The sequence below is a fragment of the Phalaenopsis equestris genome, unplaced genomic scaffold, assembly GCF_001263595.1.
Source record: "Phalaenopsis equestris unplaced genomic scaffold, ASM126359v1 Scaffold208847, whole genome shotgun sequence".
Taxonomy (NCBI): domain Eukaryota; kingdom Viridiplantae; phylum Streptophyta; class Magnoliopsida; order Asparagales; family Orchidaceae; genus Phalaenopsis; species Phalaenopsis equestris.
Window position 1 is genome coordinate 133,667 of NW_018228071.1, and position 22,030 is coordinate 155,696.

The 22,030-nt window shown below is 34.5% G+C and overlaps 1 protein-coding gene across 3 annotated transcripts in view; it reads right to left on the reverse strand.

Annotated features, from left to right (window-relative positions):
- The window catches only part of LOC110036581 (vacuolar protein sorting-associated protein 41 homolog), a 101,181-nt gene that overhangs the window by 61,178 nt on the left and 17,973 nt on the right, over positions 1-22,030 (reverse strand). For all 3 annotated transcript variants that reach the window (XM_020741058.1, XM_020741059.1, XM_020741060.1), the window contains 2 exons: positions 6,186-6,318; positions 5,990-6,080 (listed from right to left, as the gene is read on the reverse strand). In XM_020741058.1, the coding sequence (XP_020596717.1) occupies positions 5,990-6,080; positions 6,186-6,318 (224 nt within the window). The remainder of the gene's footprint in view (positions 1-5,989; positions 6,081-6,185; positions 6,319-22,030) is intronic.

Genomic DNA, 22,030 nt, shown 5'->3' on the forward strand with positions numbered 1-22,030 from the left:
CCCATCAGATGAAATTGAACTTAAAATATTTCTCTTTGTGCTTGGAAGCACATTTTGCTCAACCTCAAGTGAGAAGATTGGTTGCACAACACGATTAAAAATCCTATGATTCTGATATAAATTGACATACCAATAATAAACCATAAGGGGACATATGGTTTGAAGTACTTATTGTTATGGACGGAAGCTAAGTTTTACGAATGAACCACTTTGGATAAGATTTTCTAATAATCAAGCCCATCATTTGTTAAGGCGCAATTTTTCTACGCTTTCTCACAAAAAGATTCAATCAAAGTATGTTAAGCATGGGGCACAATAAATACAAATCCACATAAACTTATTTTATAAGTTTTTTAAACGCCACTCACTTTATAAAACTAATTACATCAATGCATCAAAAGCCTGACAATATCCATGAAAAACCTCATAAACAATTCAATTGAACACGAAGATGATGGCAGATAAAGAGCACAACATTAACAATGCACAAATTATGTACAAAACACCTTCAAAGAATCCTAAATTTGTCGAATCTCATTCATTTAACAAAATGGACTGTGTCAACGAGCCTATAAAGCCAAAAAATCTTCAGCGATTATACTAAGGGTTGAACATAAATGGAATCCCTCTGCTTCTGTTATGTTTCGATTATACCAATAATTGAGAAGAGAGCTCGAAATATTTATTGTAATTTAAAAAAGCAATTTATGTGAGAATCCTATTCAAATTTGATATTCTAGTTACTTAACCCATCATAGTGAAAAACTTGAGGTGAATGTTTCGATGATCAGGAGTTTGATTTTTATGGCGAGCCACTTTGACTGTCATATTCTAATAATTAAACCCATCAGATGAAATTGAACTTAAAATATTTCTCTTTGTGCTTGGAAGCACATTTTGCTCAACCTCAAGTGAGAAGATTGGTTGCACAACACGATTAAAAATCCTATGATTCTGATATAAATTGACATACCAATAATAAACCATAAGGGGACATATGGTTTGAAGTACTTATTGTTATGGACGGAAGCTAAGTTTTACGAATGAACCACTTTGGATAAGATTTTCTAATAATCAAGCCCATCATTTGTTAAGGCGCAATTTTTCTACGCTTTCTCACAAAAAGATTCAATCAAAGTATGTTAAGCATGGGGCACAATAAATACAAATCCACATAAACTTATTTTATAAGTTTTTTAAACGCCACTCACTTTATAAAACTAATTACATCAATGCATCAAAAGCCTGACAATATCCATGAAAAACCTCATAAACAATTCAATTGAACACGAAGATGATGGCAGATAAAGAGCACAACATTAACAATGCACAAATTATGTACAAAACACCTTCAAAGAATCCTAAATTTGTCGAATCTCATTCATTTAACAAAATGGACTGTGTCAACGAGCCTATAAAGCCAAAAAATCTTCAGAAAGAACACCCAATGAAGACAACAGACTATAAATGAGATGGCTCATGAGTCGGAGTTTTTATGCCTCAATCAAATTCAAAATTGTGAAAATTTTTATTGTTTGCAGGACAAACTACATTGACGCATCCAATATATCAAAAATACTAACAAAGGACTTTTCGCATCACTAAACTGTCACACAACAAAAATGATGAACTATAAACATGCAATCAGGCCTAAAAGAACTTCTTGAAGTTGAAACCACTTAAAACATCATCCATTCCCAAAATGTATAATAAGAATGCCTCTTGAGAGGTATAATTATCAAGAAATGATACCTCAAGGTACTGAATCATCACAAAATGGAAACAACATATAATAAGCATGATATCATGCAAATTTGGATGAAAACCACTTAACCACCTCCCATTCATGAAACAAACTATGCCAATAAATCTAATACACTGCAAATATCAAGAGAAGACTTTCACAACCCGGCTCTAATGAATGCAAATAGGATGATGAACTATGGATGTTACATAGGACAAATCAAGCTTGAATTGACCAGATTACAAGTAAAATTGCTCAAACATTACCTGTTCACAAGAAAACTGAACCAACACCTCAAAAATATCAAAATTACTTGGGAAGCATACCTATATTATATGGTTCACCATAAAAAAATAAAAAACAAAAATTGTCTACACATGAGGCAACGATATACATTTTAAGACACGAAAAATAAGGAATTCATGAGTCATAACACATATTATTTTTTTTTATTTTCTCATTTATTAATCTTGTTTCATTCAATTTATTAAAAAAAAATCACATTGGTACCCCTAAATCCTGCCACAGGTAGATCTCACTATTGTGGTGTCGTTAAATGTCTCATTTTGTTCTTGCCCCTATTTATATGAAATATATATATATATATCTAATCACTCCTGCAACCTAGAGCCCAATCTAAGCTTGCATCACTTTCAATGCTCGTATCGAACTGCTCATGAGCTCCCTTCACCTCCACACAGCTCAACTAGCCCTCATCTCCTTTTCACTTGCAACACATTCGAGGACACCCCCCCCCCCTTTCTGTGTATCGCATTGTTCTTGCCCCATTTATATGAAATAATATATATATATATATATATATATTAACGCCCAAGGGTTAATTTTATTGAAATTAAAAAGATACATAAAAGTTGTATGAGAGGACCCAATAAAGGCGCCCTATCAATACGATACACAGACACTGGCATCCTAAAAAGGATAAGACAGATAAAACTTTAAAATTCAAAACTCGCAGAAAATTAGTTGCTAGGGCCGAGCCAGCTTGGTCCTACCTCTGCCTCTGGTTCTAAGAGCGGAGCCAGCTAACAAATTGTTGAGTGCGTGTCATTACCCAAAGTTACTAAAGTATCATCCATTAAGTTTACAAGCTGCGGTGTGCCTCCATTTTTCTTTTTATTCCTAGATGTGTATACCTGTCATTCCTCATCCGAAGACTGGCTCATCTGATCAGTGTGATCAACAGATTGTCGGGCATGTCGAAAAGGATGAGCCCCCAGCTTCTGACTAACAGTAACAACATTCTCGTTCTGAAGAGATGGGGAACATGTCTCCTTAGCACCTGATGCTTCCTGAGGACGTGGAGCTGCGATACTATCCTGATTATCAGATCGAAGAATATCCTTTGGAGGTAAGGATCTTGTAGTATTATTTTCAACAGTGATAGAGACTATAGGATGCCCAAGTAAATCATCTACCAATACATCAGTCAGAAGAACAGAAACATGTAGTGGGAGGGAGAGGTGGCATCATGTTAACCAGTATTTCAATAGTCTGTGGAATGCACTTGGGAGCGAAAGAGGGATAGATATAAAGTGGGGCAGATCCATTAGCATTTTTACTTGGAGGTTTTAGATTCGGATGCAACTGATAACATTGAGAAAGAGAGTGTCCAAGCATACGACAGTGGGTGCAATAAAGAGGTATCTGTTCAAGTTCTACTTGCTGCCAAAATCCCTGATACTGTGTGTCAATCCATATCTCTCCCGGAAAAGGTAAAGTAATATCCCGTTCTATCAAAATTCTGGTTTCAGAAGACCGAGTCAGATTACGTATCAGTTTTGAAAGATATACCGTATATCATCGCTCAAGCGAAGAGGAGCTCCTGATCATATAGGTGGACCTTCAAACCTGGGAAGCGCGGCCAAACAGGAATGGTAGGAGGTGCAGTACGAGGGTCAAAATCCACCATCCATTTTAAATAAAACCTTCATCACCTGGTTGTCTATTCGAAGGAGTCTTCTCGCAAACAAATGGGTGTAGTCTTGATCATTCGCTTTAGTGATTGTAGAAGAGGATGAGCCCCTATTAATTTGAAATGAACGCTTAAGCAATTGAGTATTACTGCTAGTTGTATTAATGGGATTTGCAGCCTCTAAGCATCAATTTTCCCTAACAACCAGAGCAACTCAACACTAGTTACACCCTATTAACTTTGTTTCCTACAAAGATTACAAGGAATTGTCAAGTCGTTAGATTACAATGATGATGATCAGAGGATTCACGTTTTGATAACGTTATCCTCAAGTAATACTACAATGAGGCGCACTACTCCAATTTGGACCAATATCTTGACAAAAATGGTTGAGCAATTCAATATTACTGATAGTTTTATTGTTAGCGTTGGAAACTTCTGAGCATTTCTTCTTTTTTCCCCCTCTTTTTCTTAACAATCTGAGCAACATTTCACAAGTTTCATCCGGTCACACATGTTGTCTGAAGATGTTATGTGGTATAAATTTGCAATGATCAACGGTGCCAACTTGCCTCGTTCTTTTGAACTGAATAGTTTATCAATTCTATATTACAGCAAACTACATTACTTGGGTTAGCAGCTTCTACGCATTTTATTTTACTCTAACAAGCGGAGCTAATTATAGCAATTAATAACATATTAATGATAGTTTGTAAATTTCATGCTTTGGATACCTCAAGTAACAGCATTAAAAAATGAATATACTCAGACGTAAGTTGGGGTTAGCACATGGCCGAATAAGTAGTTTTAAGCATGTGGAGAATAAGCCATGTCATGCTAACTGCATCTCAAAGGCCAAGTGCATGGAGAGACAATCCAGATCATCTAACTAGAAAGCGTAAATATGGAAAGTTCTTAGTAATTTGGTAGTAAAGCAACATTTTGCTGGAAATAATTCTAGGAGGAATACCATGCCATATTTGTGGAAGTAAATTTTAGAACCATCAAACCAAAAAGCGGTTGTGTGATTTGATAAGAAGCCACTCAAAATACATGTTAAAACAAAAACGAGCTGTTTAAAATAACATCAGCATGAGAATATAAGCATTTATAGTTGGAAGTTAAACCAGAAATTCCAGCCACCAATGACCAAGTTTGGGATGAATTTGTTAAGATATTACTAGTAACAAACATAGGTGTAAATTGTATTTGCCGTATAAGTTAATCTTGATTTTGCTAATACTTTCATTTAAAAGTGACCAGATATAACACATTACATGTTAAATCCATTCCACAATTAGAACAATGTGTTTTTGTACAAGTATGAAATTATTACAAGCAATATGGACAAAATAGCCAGCATAGAAATTGAAGGGCCATAGTTCAAAGATGGAAAACTCAACCACAAAGTCCGTGTTGATGTTGATGGTGGGAATTTTAATTTTGATCAGCATTGAAACTCAATGATGTCGTGACTAGACACCAACCATCAACCATCATCGACGCCTATCATCATCGCCACCAAATGCCAATCATTTACCAGGATTAATGCCTAAAATCACCTCCAACAAACAACTTCCTTATATTGACACCTGATACTTACCATTTCTGTCATTCTCATATAAAGAAAAATCAAATAGTCCATCGCTCATCGCTTGACGTCAAAAATTTTGAATCAACCGCCATCTGATGCTTGCCTTTTTGTCGTCAATCTCCTCTCATATAATGAGAACAACCAAGCAAATCCATGATTGTTATCCGACATCTAACGCTCCTAATCAACCATCATCCCAAACCTGCTAAGGTCTAACAATAATCTTCTACCAAGATCTGCCTTCCTAGTCATAATTCTCCTCTCCTAAAGCAAATTTATTGAGTAGACAACTTTTTTGTCAGTTGATATTAAATTTCAACATTCCAAGTCAATCATTATTTGATGCATGCTAAATAGCCTGTTTTCTACCAATACTCAACTAAAGCATTTTTGGTTGAGTCTTTTTCTCTCTTATAAAGAGAATGATTGAGCAAACCACATGATACCTCTTGTACGTATAATGTTTACTTTGTAGCAAGAAACCAAAAAACTATAATCTATAGGAGAAGGAGAAAACATATTTTTTAATTAACATATATGAAATTATAAAACCTTCTCAATTTGTACCTAAAAGAGAGTTAAACTGCATCAACTTTGAATTAGATGAGTAAATTTAAAAAATTCTATTGCAAAAATAATTTTCATTGAGATCTATTAGGTTGATCGAAGAATGAATAGGAAGAAAATAAAAACACAATGTCCATGTTGCATCACTAACCTAGGCCTGGCAATGACAACATCCTTAGGAGAAACAATATAATACAATGGTTCATCACCGGCAGCCCACTGACCACCCGCATAACTGCTTCCTACAATAAAAATAATCAAGATTGTAAGTCGCTACCAAAGTCCTATTCAATTAAAACCTGAAATAACAAAAGTAAAATATTTTATGAAAGAATAAATAATAAAACCTGTGAATGGAGCATGTGCTAGAGTATAATCCTTAGCTTTGTAATGCTCAAAACCGTGCACTGGGAGAGCATCAGTTGTAAGTTCTTCATTTTTCCACGTCACAATCCGTACTTCTGGCCTTTGTGCAGTTCCCTGCATTAGATTTTGTTCATGATAAGGGACTACAATCCATAAAAATCTGAACATAATCAGAGAAAAGACAAATTCGATTCCCCAAGAATTTAAAAGGCTAACATTAAGAGCAACAAGGAGGGAAGAGACTAAATTTTATAGCAGAAGGCTAAAATGCATACACAAAATACAACAGCACATTAAGAGCATAACCCATATAATCTCTTTTTTCCTGCTTCAACAGTTATTACTCCATATGTCAAACTCTGACTGATAAGATTATCCACACAATTTTATCAAATATGAAATTCTAACTTCGTATATCATTCAATCTTAAATGCATATCCTACAAAATGTATGACATAATTAAGAGAAAATATCATTGCAAGTACTTTATAATTCAATAATAATTATTTCGCTTATATAAGCTCATCATGACCCAGCATCAATCCACTGATAAGATTTTCCTGCTAATGTGTTCTATTGTGCAGCTCCACGGCTGTCAAGTCTCTTTCTAATGGTTATTTTATAAACATACTTTTAAAATTAGTAAATAATGATATTAATTTTTTTTATACATATCATCTATAATTTATGAGTCTTCTCTTAAACTCAGCAAGCAAACCGGAACCTCCAATATACAGGGAACTACGCGTCTTAAAAATCAAATGCCCAATTTCACATTACTTGCTCTCCTCTATGAACGTACTTGAGAGATGCTCAATGAGCCTAACTCAGCCCATAATTCCACCCTAATTCAAAGCAAACTTTGCCCAAACTTGTGAAGGTCTATTAATATATCGCATAGCCAAGTTGCACCTCATATCTCAAAAGATTCTTCAAATATCTTTGTTGTCCTCAACAGCCACCAAAACATCTTATGTAACATAAAAATTTAAAAACAACGCTGATTAAAAAGAATTCATCATGAATAATATAAGTTCAAAGCATATAAATATTGTCTCAAATTCTATGAACCACTGTCGGCCATTATTTTGAAAATAATTTAGATCTAATTTAACGTAAATATATGTAATTTGATTTGAAAAATAGTATTTTAATTTTAAAAAATATGAGACCGAGCAGATCCCATATATTTCATAGTTTAGATAATCATGCATCGCTTTTCAAGCAACACACTCATCCCAAGAAATAAGCATGTTACCTGCGAAGGGGGCTCGATTATATAAACTACAGAATTCATGGCATTCGTTTGATCTGTGAAACCTTTTATATATGACCGACAAATTTTCCTATCTAATATAAGGATTAAATAGAATTTATTTTTTCCTGGGTTCCAAATTAGAAGCAAGTCTATATAGTTAATTACATCTTAAATGACTGAAATCACTGATAGAATTTATTTTTTCCTAGGTTCCAAATTCCCTATAGAAGCAAGTTTATATAATTAATTAAATCTTAAATGACTGAAATCACTTAAGAAAAACTCTCGAGTAAAATCAATGGCTTTGTCTTCAAGATTTCAAAGTTTAGTTTTCTACAGTTCGAGAGGGAAAATTAAGTGGAAATGGCTCGAATATGAACAGCTATTTTCAGGAGGCCAAAGGAGTGAAAGGTATGTGATATCACGGATACAAGGAGAACCTCGGTGACATCCAATCTATCTTATTATTTGGCTTTATGTCTTCAAAATAATTTAATTTATTATTTTAGAATTTAGGACTTACATTCGCTCCAAGCCTCTTGTCGTAGCGGCTTCAAGTTTAGAGTTTTATATGTGAGCGTGCAATATTGTTAAGTCGGTGATTTGTTGTAGTGTATCTCCTAAACCAGACTATATCCTAAAGATTTTACGAATTCTATAAGCAAGTGCAAGAATAAAAGAACTATAACAGCGCGGTAAAAAAATGCACTAGGGAGTGCAGAAAAGGAAATAAACAATAAAATATCTTGTAAAGAAAAAAGGCAGTAGAAAATGCAATAAGTAAAATAAACATGTGTATCTAGGAGTCTTTGCTGCTACTGCAAAAATTAATATTGCATATAAAAGTAAATGAGTATAGTAGAGAATTTAGCAGGCAAGGCAAACATACATTTATATATAAAAGAACAAATGGCAAAGCATCATATGGAAAACACGAAGAAAACTGATAGTGACCCAAAAAACTCAAAGAAAGCCGTAAGAAAACGTACGAAAAATTGAGGAAAACCATAAGCATTCAGGTTGGGGTTGGGTCAACTTAATTATTCCCGAAGTACTCTGAAGGCAACCATCGGTCATCCACATGTATAAAGTCCGACATTCAACTAGAAATTTCCAACAAGACAATCTTAGGATAATAATTCTTAGCGCCGAACAAGTAATTGACAAGCGGACGATCAAATTGTATCATTTAAAGTTTGTGGTTTGTCATGCATATAAGCAAAAATAGTTTTATTTTAGCTAGCAATCGAAAGTATTTACTTTGTAAAAGAAATATCTGTTTTGTCTTCATATTTGTACATTTTGTAAAATAGATCGTCCACGAGTCAATTACACTGTCGTGCTAGGATTGTCGGTAGCATGAAGCAAGGGACATTTTAAACATTTCCGAGAGAGAGGCATTTTAAACAATTCTGAATAGCATCCAAATCAGCCCATAAAGTGCCACAAAACAGTAAGAAAAGCCTTCCAAATCACCTAACAAACAGTAGGTAAAGCCCTCAAGATAAGCTAACAAACAGTAGGTAAAGCCCTCAAGATAAGCTGAAAAGATGGCACTTAAAACTTTCAAATGCTGGGCAAACCAACCCCGGGAGAGGCATTTTAAACCTTTCCGAATAACATCCAAATCAGCCCATAAAGTGCCACAAAACAGTAAGAAAAGTCTTCCAAATCAGCAAACAAACAGTAGGTAAAGCCCTCAAGATAAGCTAGGAAAGATGGCATTTAAAACTTTCAAATGCTGGGCAAACCAACCCCGAGAGAGAGGCACTTTAAACCTTTCCGAATAGCATCCAAATCAGCCCATAAAGTGCCACAAAACAGTAAGAAAAGCCTTCCAAATCAGCAAACAAAGAAAAGCCTTCCAAATCAGCTAACAAACAGTAGGTAAAGCCCTCAAGATAAGCTGAAAAGATGGCATTTAAAACTTTCAAATGATGGGCAAACCAACCCCGAGAGAGAGAGACTTTAAACCTTTCCGAATAGCATCCAAATCAGCCCATAAAGTGCCACAAAACAGTAAGAAAAGCCTTCCAAATCAGCAAACAAATTGTAGATAAAGCCCTCAAGATAAGCTAGAAAAGATGGCATTAAAACTTTCACATGAGGTAAGAAAAGCCTTCCAAATCAACTAATAAAAAGTAGGTAAAACCATCAAGATAAGCTACAAAAGATGACATTTAAAACTTTCAAATGATGAGCAAACCAACCTCGCGAGAGAGGCATTTTAAACCTTTCCAAATAGCATCCAAATCAACCCATAAAGTGCCCCAAAATAGTCAGAAAATCCTTCCAAAATTGAAATTTAGCTCTCTAAAACAATAAAAATACTATGCCAAAACATTGAAAATATTATGCCAAAACAGCCACCAAACAATTTTAATTGAAACATCATTTCTATTACAGAGCTTATATCCAAAGCTGGGGATGAGATATTTATCAATATCCAAATTACAACGCATGTAATTATTCGAAATGATATAGCTATCAAAATTTTTAATGAAGCAACAGATCTACAACTTCACATTCAAATTCAGGTGTTGAATATTTAAATATAAAGGAATTGGGTGGTGTGTATGTAAAAATTTCTGAAGTACAGTTAGAGGATATGAATGATGGTACAAAAATGACCTTAAGAAATTATTTGTTTCCTTTAATAGTTCCAAATAAGTGAAAGATCGAAATAATTTTCTACTTCAATCATTGCAAATAGCACATGGAAACCTTTCAGATTTTCACAAAAGAAAAGCACCAAAGAAAAGTATTCAGATTTTCACAAAAGAAAAGCACCAAAGCTACAAGTTTTTGCAAAGAGCATATGAAACCTTTCAAATTTTCACAAAAGTATAGCACCAAAGCCACAAGTCTTTGACATCACCGTGGTTCTTTTTTTTTATTTGGCAAACGGATGTGCCAAGAAGTAATAGTTATTTCGTTCAACAAGCATATTTCAAATGCAAGGAAGAGCTTTATTAAATCATGATTGTCCTATTAAACTGTGTTAGTTAAGATTTACAGGCAAGGTAAACGGATTGCCCTCTTAAACTTGTATGTATGCGTTGACTGTAGCCCAAGGATAATATGATCTTTGCACATATATATTCTATCTTAAGGAAAGAACAATGCACCAAAATTAAATGAAAAGCTCTACAGCGTTATGGATCGCAGAAAACAGTGTTTAAGTGAAGTTCAAGTGAATTCAAATACATCATACGATAGGTGTATAGAACTTTTCCAATATTGGTTGTATACATCACGTGAGCTAAGAAAACAGGAAATCCATTCATAATTCAAGCTGGTTAAACCAAATTTCAGAAGATAAAAGGAAATGATTTAACTTAATCAAATCAGGAATAAGAATGCACTTCTTATCCCATGTGATACTCCACAAATAAACCAAAGAAGAAAGTATAATAATAGGATTCTTACCTCCAAAATGCTCGACAAATCAAGGACAAAATTTCAAAAGCCCAACCAAATTTCAATAGCCAACAATAACCCCTAAACCCCTCAAACTCTCCCCTAATGGGTTTTTAATAGCAAAGAGAGGAGAAAACTCGCCTTCACCAACCAGTGAAGAGGTGGCCAAATAAGGTAAAGGGAGAGGAGAAATGCATTTAGGGAGAGAGAGCAGGCAGCATGGAGAAGAGGAAAGGCCAGCCTGAAGAAGATGTAACGTCGGCCAACGACTCATGAGGAAGAAGGGGAATCGGCTGCTAAGGCTTGCAATCAAACCAGCAGATTCGCGAATGGAAGAGGGGCGCGGGAGAGTGCGGAGAAGAGGATTTTCAGGCTCGGGTGAGATGTCGAGCTAGAGGGGAGGATCGCGATCAGGAAGAAGAGCGTGGAGAAAGCTGCGTGCGCGGTTAGGGATTTAAGGATTTTGTTATTTTTTATTATTTTGTTTTGTTTTATTATATTATATTATTTAAATACATTAATTCGTGTGCAATTTATGCGTGTTCAGAACCCTAGCAAAATTGATGTCTTTTCGAGGTAATTTAAGCATTCCGGACTCGCCGGCTCAATCCGTTCCGTCATCCGAGATCATTAAAATAACTTGATCGATAATCATGTCAAAAATGCATCAGATTTTGGTTAGTGATCGACTGTTTCAAAAATTGATCTACGTTTCGATTAATTGTGAAGCTTTTACAGGTGTAAATAACGCGAATTATGATATTTATGTGTGTCAGTTGTTCGAATTATGACATTTGTACGCGTGAATGTACGAAAGTCATAATGGGTGCCCTAAGGCTTTTAAACCCTATAAAAACTCTCTTCGGGCCCCGACGTGTTGGTCCTAACCACTCAACCTAGCGGTGATGGTACCTGATCCTAGCCACTCCACTAGGTGGTGACAGCTCAAAATCATAACCACTCAACCAAACGGAGATGACTAGGGACCACCGTTGTGAGGCTTCGCAAAAGAGTTAATAGATGGTTCGAGTTTCTAAATGGTGTGGGTCCCGTCACTAATCCTCTAAGACAGTCAATAGAAAAGTCTTGTGGTTAGATCCTAGACTCTAGAAGAAACAGTAAGACCTCAAAATGAGGTCAACAACCACATGTGGCAAATCTTAATAATAATTTTTTTCATGATAAATATGAGGCATCATAGTTGCTCTTTTTTTATAAGAAAAACCTATCTGGATGGATTGAACCTACAAAAAAAATCAATTAGCACTGCGTAAAACACAGAAATAAATAATATAAATGCATCTCTATCAAGCTCAATATAGATGTGCGTAGGTTCTAAATCTACTTGAAAGTCAAATTTGGACAGCCTAGCTTGACATGATAACGGTGATAACGATTCGTGAGGGTGACAATATATGGTGGCTAAGCTCATAGTAATATGTCTGAGAATGAGTCACAAAATATAATGATGGTTGACATGGGTAAATTAAAGTGGTGTATGAAAATTTGAAGAATTATAGCCTGGTGTACATGTTGGTCGAGTAGTGTGTGGTTGTGAAATCGACAAGGTTCTCATGGTGGTGAGGGTGATGTTGCTAGTCTTGTTCCAGCGACAAGAACAGGCAAAAGTCTTCTTTTTCCTCCTAAAGATCAACATGATTTATCTTCAAGGTACAACATCACCATCTTCGATGTTGTTTGTCGTTGTCGGATCGTCGCCGCCGCCTCCGCCGATTCCCTGGGTCTTGTCGGTGTCGTTATTGTCGAGAAGTCGCCACTCTGTTGCCTACTACATTACCCTATTCTCCAAATACCTTCTCTCATATCACATAGGTGATCTTTAAAAGAAATTCAAGAACTCTGAGAGAAAAGGAAGGGGCAAACAATAATCAAAACAGACAAAAGAAAAATATGGGGGAAGCTTTCTTATGATAAACATCGCAGAGTGAGGTCTAGAGTATTTTGGTTCCAGAGATACTCATATGAGAGAAATCATATGAAAACTCCCCAACCAGAGATTTAGGTAAGATATCTATTATGGGTTTTTCATTCTCCTATAAGAGCAAGCTCTTATAATTAATTACATCTTAAGCAGTTACAACTGTTTAAGCAATCTCCCGATTAAGGTTAACAATTTATTCTCGAAAAGTTTAAATGTTATAATCAAGGGAAGAAATGTCAATGTTTCGTCTTAAGGGTAGTATATTTCTAAATATTCAATACTGCCTAAAAGTTTTGTTTACTTGTGTTTTGTCGTTGTTTTGTTGTCGTTGTGTTGTTGTTTTGTTTTGTTGTTTTGTAAAGTTTTGTTTACTTGTGTTTTGTCGTTGTGTTGTTGTTTTGTTTTGTTGTTTTGTTGTTTTCTTTTGTTGTTGTGTCAAAAGTTTTGAGATTCACCGTTTCAAGCTTTAAAGTGTCTTCCCTGCAAAATAGAGTTAGCACACTCTAATAACATGTTAAGTAAATCTAAAGCATAACTCGTCTTATGTCTTCAGCAATCCTAGAAAACAAATTTGAGATTATATTTTAATTTGTTGATTTAATTTGTTGAATTTTTTATTTTTACACAACCAGGTCAAGATGTCTATGGCTCCGTTATCCCGAGGTCGTCAAGGTATCCAGATCTAATTAATCTGAAAGGTGGCTAAACCAAGATTAGAAGATTTTTGTCAGCAACCAACAAGTGCATCGTCCCAGAGATCTTCCTAGATCTAAACACTGAATTTCAAGTTGCGTTCGGTGATCTTTGTTAATTAGGGTTTCATTTAAGTTTTAATGTCTTTTTTGGATTTTAGGGGTTAGCAAACTTTAGGTTGCTTAAATTTTATTAGCGAATTAAGTTTGTCATTTTGTTGTTTATCTTTTATTTGGGATGACCCGATTAGAATCCCAAGGTACGTCATTTTGAATCATTTAGAGTTTGTGATTTGATTAATCATGAATGACTGGAATATATTTTGTTAGCAACTATGAGTTACCTCGTCCAAAATTTCTTCTCAAACCGAGTTGTATTTTTAGGTTCAAGTTTAATAATTTAAATTTGTGATTAGTTCATGTCGAATTGAACTGATATTATTTTAATTTGTGATTAGTTAAGCAACTTGAGTTAGCCCAAATTAGGCTGGTTGTCTCTCATATTATTTTTAAGCTTGTTTTAAACCTATCCTAATTTCACAGAGTTAACCTAGGTTAGGTTAGGTTGTTCTGATAATTTAGTTGATTTGGGTTGACCCGAATTGAGTTGTGCTGGCCCCATAGTGCAGGGTTTAGGTTCAAGATGAATTGAACCTAGGAATCTGGATAAGTTTAATTTGGGTTCATATAGGGTTGGGTTTGATTTAAGATGAACCATAGGTTCAAACTAACTTAGGTTCAATTTTAATTTGACCTAGGTTGACTTAGGTACAATTTAGATTGAACCTAAGAGTGTAGGTTAAGTTTAAGTTCAATTTGAGTTGAACCCAAAGTTTAAGTTGACTTAAGTTCAATTTGGGTTGAACCTAAGGATGTGGGTTGAGTTAGGTTCAATTTGGGTTGAACCTAAGGTTTAGGTGAGCTAGGCTCAATTTAGGTTGAACCTAAGGTTTAAAGTTCAGGTTGGGTCTAATATGGGTTATACCCAACATTTAAGGTTAGATTTAAGTTGGGTTGATCCTAAGGTTTAGTTAGGTTTAATGTGGATTGAACCTAAGAGTTTAGGTTAGGTTCAAGGTGGGTTGAACTTAAGGGTTTAGGTTAGGTTCAATGTGGGTTGAACCTAAGGGTTAAGGTTTGTGTTTAGGTCTAATGTATGTTTAGACCTAATTTAAGTAATGGTTATAGAAGATTAATTAAGTTTGATATGATTAAGACTTAATTAGAGTTTGAAGTTTAAGTAAGCCCAATTTAAGCGAGGCTTAAAGGATTAATTGGGTCTAATAGGTTTTGATATGTGCTCAAACCGAATTTAAGTGAGGCTTAAAGGTTTAATTAGGTCTAATAGGATTTAAACCTAATTAGGGTTTAAGGTGGTTTGAGCCCAATTTAAGAGAGAATTAAATGTTTAATTAGGTCTAATAAGTTTTAAACTTAATTAAGGTTTAATGTGTGTTTAAGCTTAATTTAAGTGGGGTTAAGGGTTTAATTAGGTCTAATACAGTTTAGACCTAATTAGAGGTTAAAAGGGTCAATTGGTTATATATGTCACGCCCATTATTACTTTAATGGGTGTTGTATGGTTATCTAGACATATAGCTGACATAATTTCTGAAATTTCAAGGGTTGGCTTGCTTGGCCGACCCTAGTTAAAAAAAATAAAAAATAAAAAGTGTTTAAGCCTAATTTGAGTGAGCCTTAATGGTTTAATTAGGTCTAATAGGATTTAGACCTAAATAGGGTTTAAAATGTGTTTAAGCCTAATTTTGGATAAGGCATAAGGGTTTAATTAGGTCTAACAGGGTTTAGATAATTAGGGTTTAAGGTTTGATTAAGTCTAATTTAGGTAAGGCTTAAGGATTAATTAAATCAAATAGGACTTAGACCTAGTCATGATTAAGTTTGTGTTTAAGCCTAATATAAGTAAGGATTCAAAATTTAACTGGATTTAATAAAGTTTAGACCTAATTAAAGTTTAATTTGATTAAGTCTAATTTGGGTAAGCCTTAAAGGTTTAATTAGGTCTAATAGGGTTTAAACCTGATTAGGGTTTAAAGTATGTTTAAGCCTAATTTAGATAAGGCTTAATAATTTGAGGTTGAGTCTAAGGTATTTAGATTCAAGATAAGATCCGGCTTGTTCCAACGTGGTTAGGGCCAACAAATAAGATTGGGTTCACGATTGTTTGAACCCAAAGCTAGAATTTGAATTGGATTTAAATTGGTTAAATCCAATGGTTAAACTAAATTGGTTAAATCCAATGGTTAGAGTTTAGGTTAGGTCTAAGTTGGTTAAATTCAACCTAAAAAGGATTGGTTAGGTTAAAGGTGATGGGATTCACCATTAGAGATCAGGTCAAATCCAAGGTGGTTGGACTCCAACACTTGGGTTTGAGGTTGGACTAAACCCTAGGTTTGGGTTAGGTCAAGTCCAAGATGGTTGGGCTTCACCTCTTAGGGTTAGGTTTATATTTGATTAAACCTTAAGCCTAAGCAAAAATTAGGGGTACATGGTCAAAAAGGTTAGCCATTTTGTTAATCCCCTAAATCAAGGTCAAAAATTGGCTAAGTGTTTTAAACTAAGCTTGGAGACAATTTGGGCAAAAATCTAAATTTTCCTTTTTTTTACAATTTTACATTTTAGCTCTCAAAATTCCATTTTTAAATTTTAACAAAGTAGGAATTGTTGTTTTAGGGTTTAGATTTATTTTCCTGAATTCCCTAGCCAAATCAAATTTTAATTTCTAATTTTTTTCATTTTTTTATAATTATTTTTAAAATAATTATAAAATTGTTGGTTTAACCGAATCTAATAATTTTGATTTTTTTTATAATTATTTTTAAAATAATTATAAAATTTGTTGAAAAATAGACAATTTCATTTTAGGAAATTTTCCTAACCTTGGAAAAGTCGGGGAATGTTTGCAAGGATAAAAGAAATATCTACTATAAATTTCATAATTAATTTTTAATAATTAAACTACTCGAGAGTAATTAATTAATTAAAAATTAAATATAATTTATTAATTTTCAATTTTATTTTCATTATCTTTCCCTTACTTTGCTGAATTCAGGGATATTTTCTATTTATTTTTATAACTTTTCTTTGCAAAAAAATGTATTTTAAAGTTTATTAGAATTTTCAGCATTTAAATAAATCGAAAAATCTGATTTAATTACTTATCCAAGTGGCTATTGACTCGATCCTAGAAGTCGTCGAAAGCCAACGCAGCGGACTCCAGTTTACAGAACTTTACACACAGGCGCTGAGTTGGCACGCGGTTAGGTCCGTTTCATATGGACGGATCGGTTGCCCGTCCCGATCGAGGCTGTCCATTTCCAATACATGGAAATAGAGGGCATCGGTTCATTGTTCCGTGGGGACGATTAACGGAGAGTCGTTCGTGCTTAGAGAGCAATATCTCACTGGATTTTCCACCAAAGTTCGTAATTTTTTGTTCCTAAAGCTCTATCTTATTTAGAAGAACACATCCACACAGTTATTTAGGCATAGTGTAATAGTTTCTTTCATAAAGGTCCAAACCCGAGCCTAGTTTAGGGTTCGCAGCACATACCTGGTCTCAAGATGTGTAGCCTCGATTGAGTTTGATGGAAATGTTCGCCTTGCTCTCGCGAAGCTTGATCTTGGTTCAATTTGAGATGAAATCGGGCAATTATTTGTCCTCGATGAAATGGTGGCTCAATTTCAGCTTAGACTACGTTAGAGACCTCGGGATGGCTCGATTTCAATTGAGGAAGTTTTGTAGGGGTCTTAGGAAGCTTTTGGGATGCTTGGGTTGGGAGTTTTGATAGGGTTTGTGTCAACCCGAAATTTTGTCCTGGTTTTAAAGTGGGAAACTAGGGTTTCCTAGCGGGTTTAGGAGGTTGAAACTATGGGAAATCAATTTCCTAGAGGATAAGGAGTAGTTTTGTTATAGAGTGCAATAGGGTTTAGAGATTCTATCTAAGGTTCTTCTCTTCTTTGAGCTTTCGGGTAAGGGTCTTAAATATCCATTGAAGGCTTCTAGAGTTCCATGGCTGATTGGAGAGGAAGGATGGTGGCTCGGGGAAGTTTAGATGAGCTTAGGGGATAGAATTCAGCTATAGATAACCAAGCCTTCCATTCCCCACGATGAGCTCATCATGAAGCTAAGTATGGAGAAGAAGGTGGCTAAGGTGGGCTTTGTTCTCATTAGCAAAGAGATGAAGTGGATTAGGAGGTCAGTAATGACCTGGCTTGACCAGTTCAATCCGGTCCTAAGGAGATGGGGTGGATGTCATGTGGCGGACCATGTGTCTTCCACCCCGTCTTAGCTTGGACTTTAGTCAAAATTAGTGGCTATGAGTGATTTAATGTGTTTAATGGTTTTTCCATATCATAATGGATCTTATGGGGTTATGAGTCACCTGAAAGTGATGGGCCACGGATGACCTTGAGCTTGGGCTTCCATAGAAGACTTTTGGTTTCCATGGATGGACTTGGATTAAGTTTTTCAAGAAAACTTTCATTTAAATAACTAATTAATTAATTAAATGAATCCCAAGATGAGAATTAGATCATGAGTTTGACCATTTAAGTTCATGGACACGAGATTGGTCATGAGGTCAATGTATGGACCATATGAGGTTGGTTTGACCAAATGATCAATATGTTGATCATGGAGCCCAGGGTTGATCAAATAGTCAATTTGATCAACATTGGTTCAAATTAGGTTCGACCATCGTTGATTTAGTTTGTCTAAGGTGACACTCAATTTTGAAGTCAAAAAAGGACACATTTGGGTTTGATCTAATTTTTAGGGTTTGGGGACCTTTGATGAGGCCAAGGAGTCAATGTTGGTAGATTTCTTCCCTAAGATGGATTTGATGATCATGATGGTTTTAGAATTTGTAGAAAAAAGCTTGGGATCCTAAGTTGATTTGAGTGGCTCAGGACATGTCTTATTCATAGATGTCGATTTAGGATAAATCCTCACAGAAAGGAAGGCCAACATTGTTGACAATAAAAAAAAATAATGCAAATACAAATGAAATGTCAAGTAAAGAATCATCTGAAATAAGTGCACAACATAATATTAATTTTTTTTAAAAAAGAAGATTTCTAACTATCACATACAAGTCTAAGTAGTTTCCTTAGGTGAATCAATAGATGATGAATCTAAGACTTTCTTGTCATTATTATCAATATATACTTAGACGACAAAGTTACTAACTTCATCACAATAACAAATAATATTTGATAAACTTATTACTAATTCATCATGAAAAGAGAATTTTGAAATCTGGCATTTATTCTTAATGAGCAAGATCAATTATAAATTGAATATCAACTCTTCCTCTATGTTCGGTCTTAATAACCAATCAGTTCATTTTATTTTATATTCTTTCAGAATATCTAAAAATAGTATACTTACCTTGCTTTATAAATAAAATAAGGAAATCAAATATAGCATATTGTCGAATAAGTTTAATTCCAGTTATATCAAACTTATAAGTCTTTGCCTTACGATTATGAATAATATCAAATTAATCACAAATGAATACAAATATAATTTTCATTCACAATAAAATACGGCTATTATACACTCTTCCAAAATTCAATAATAATTTGTCTTATTATCCAAAATTATATTTCTTTTAGCACATGTCAAAGATATTTGTCTTTTTTACATTCGTATCATAAAATGGTGTAAAATATAAACTCATTCACATAAAAATTAATCATAGATTCGCTACTCTCATAAGTTCCCAAGCGAGATTTTGAAGATTCTGATTTTTAACTCAATTATTCTTATCATAAACCCATCTAGCAAATGATTTTTGAGAAATTGTTTGAACTTCAACGAGTACGAAAAGAGAATAGAGAATAATGAATATGTCTGGCCTTTACTAAGAACCTGAAAAAAATGAATAAATAGCATGTTTTGAAAAGTTTTAAAATAACACCAAATAATAAAGATAAATGTAGATAAACTATTTGTTAGGAGTTATACTATGAAATAATTTATTCTTGTGAGAAATTATGATGAATAAATTATTTCCTCGAATTAAGAAGTTATTTTCTTTCCTATTTTATATTTATTTCCTTAGATTATGAGTTATTTCTTTCCTATTTTAGACTATCTTATTTTATGTTATTTCATTTTTCTCCAAATAATTAATATGATTTAATTATTAGAGATATTAAGTGATATATCTTTTCTTTTCAAGTTATTTCTCTTTATCATCTTTCTTATTCTAGGAATTTAGGATTCATATAAGGGTTATTTATACCACCTCTCATATCAATGAAATTGTTTTGAATTCCACTTTATTCCATATTAATATGAATTTCAACATAGTATCAGAGCCAACTTTCGTACCCTAGCCAATGGTCGTCGTTTGAGAACTGCCAGAGGGAGAGACACTTTCTCTTCGTGCAGGCCCTCACCGCCTGAATAGGGATCTGCAGGTCCTCCCTCGCTACGGGGAAGTAGAGTTGTGACAGTCCTCTGTGATCCCAACCCATATCTTTTCTTTGTGATCCGAACCAGTGACAGCCCTTTGCGGGAGCCAACAAATTGAGACTGTTTTTCTCGCTCTAGTGGAGATCTGTGTCCTATCCATCTCTTGGTGACATGCACCGGTCCTGTGCGATCCCAAGCTACGATTGCCCTTAGCGATCCAAACCACGGGAGCCAACTATTTCAGAATGATTTTCTGGGCTACCTCTATAGATCTCTCTATGACCTGCACATGACCTCTACGATCCCCAGTTGTGACTGCCCCCGCGAACGCAAGTTGTAATCTGCACATGACATCAGCTTTAGGAGAGGAAAAATCAGATTCTCTTTCTAGTAGAAATCCCGTCATGGAGACACCGAGGAGGTGACTTTGTCTCTCTATAGTTGTGACTGCCCCCCGCGAACGCAAGTTGTAATCTGCACATGCCATCAGCTTTAGGAGAGGAAAAATCAGATTTTCTCTTTCTAGTAGAAATCCCATCATGGAGACACCGAGGAGGTGACTTTGTCTCTCTAGTAGAAATCCTATATGGTTTTAAAAGGGATCATCCTGAAATAAATGTTTATTTTTCCTCTTAGTGGACCCATTTAATTGAGAAGTATCCACACAATAAATTATATGGATGAAAACACGCTTGGAAGATAAGGGCACAGAGCGCAATTAAAATATTCTTTAAGAATTTAAATAAGATAGTTTCAGATTTTTTTTTATAAGAATTGTCCAAGTCGTTCTAGCATCATCATCTATGAAAGATAAAAGCCACCATGCCTCATTTTTTTCGTTTCTTTTTTTACTTGGCAGGGTCCCCAAATATCACTGTGAATTGCATCACAAGAATGTGAAGTCTTGTATCGTAGTTTAGAATATACATGTCTAGTATATTTTTTTCAAGCTGGCACGTTTCACAATAATAAAAATGAAGGCTTTTTTTAAATAGATAAATATTGAAATATTTTTTTAATATAAGAAAATTTTGGATTTCCAATGAGATATTGCCTTAATATGACTTTCAACTGAAACTGACTTAGAATTAGAAAGTAGATTTAACAGAACTAGACTCAAAAATACAACTTGACAAATGAACTTGTCTACTAATGAGATTATATTCTTTGAGAAAATATAGATTATCTATATGTCAGCACTGTCAAACACCTTTCTTGAATCTACCACCTGAAAATCACAAAAATTGGACTAAAATTTAGTCACATTTTAAGTTACGAGTAGGTTTGCTAATTGAAAATAGATTACAATATAATTTTGGAACATTAAGAACAAACTTGAGATGAAGATCCTCTATCAATTCGACTGATCCAATTCATGCACCAAAAAAAAAGGAACCACCACTTATTCAAACTATAGAGCGATTGGTGCATGGGTTGTAATTTTTGAAGACATCGATATCTCCCGTCATATGATATGAAGCTCTAGAGTCAAACTATCCAAGGTTTTAGTTAATTTCTTTTAACAGTAAGGGCACGAGCTAAGATACCTTGGTGTGTCAAAAGACTGATCAGTTGCTTGGTAGAAGATTGTGGTACATGTCTAGAACTTTAACCATGACCTAACAATTTTTGTAAAGCTTCAATTTGCTCTCAAATCAATGAGTTGACTTCTGTATTGTTGTTGGTTGTGACAAGAGTATTTGAATTGTTCTTCTTATCATATCTTCCATTATATGGCTTCCAAGTTGTAGGCTTCCCGTGTAATTTCAAACATTTTCTTTACCTTACCAAGTTTCTTATAATGTTCACAACATAATCGTCCCTTTCTGAGCTTGTTACTTCAAGAGGATTTTTTAGTATAAAAGGCAGATTTTTCAACATTATTTGTAATCATCAACTTCTTTTTACTCTTCTCCATTCGAGCTTATGCAAAGGCTTCCCAAGTGATAGGAGTAGGTTTGATTCCCATGATGCATCCCCCAACTTCATCTAAATCTTTATTTAGTACAAGGAGGAATTTGATGCTTCTTTTTTGTTCAGTAATTCTCCTAGACAAGACAGCCATCAGA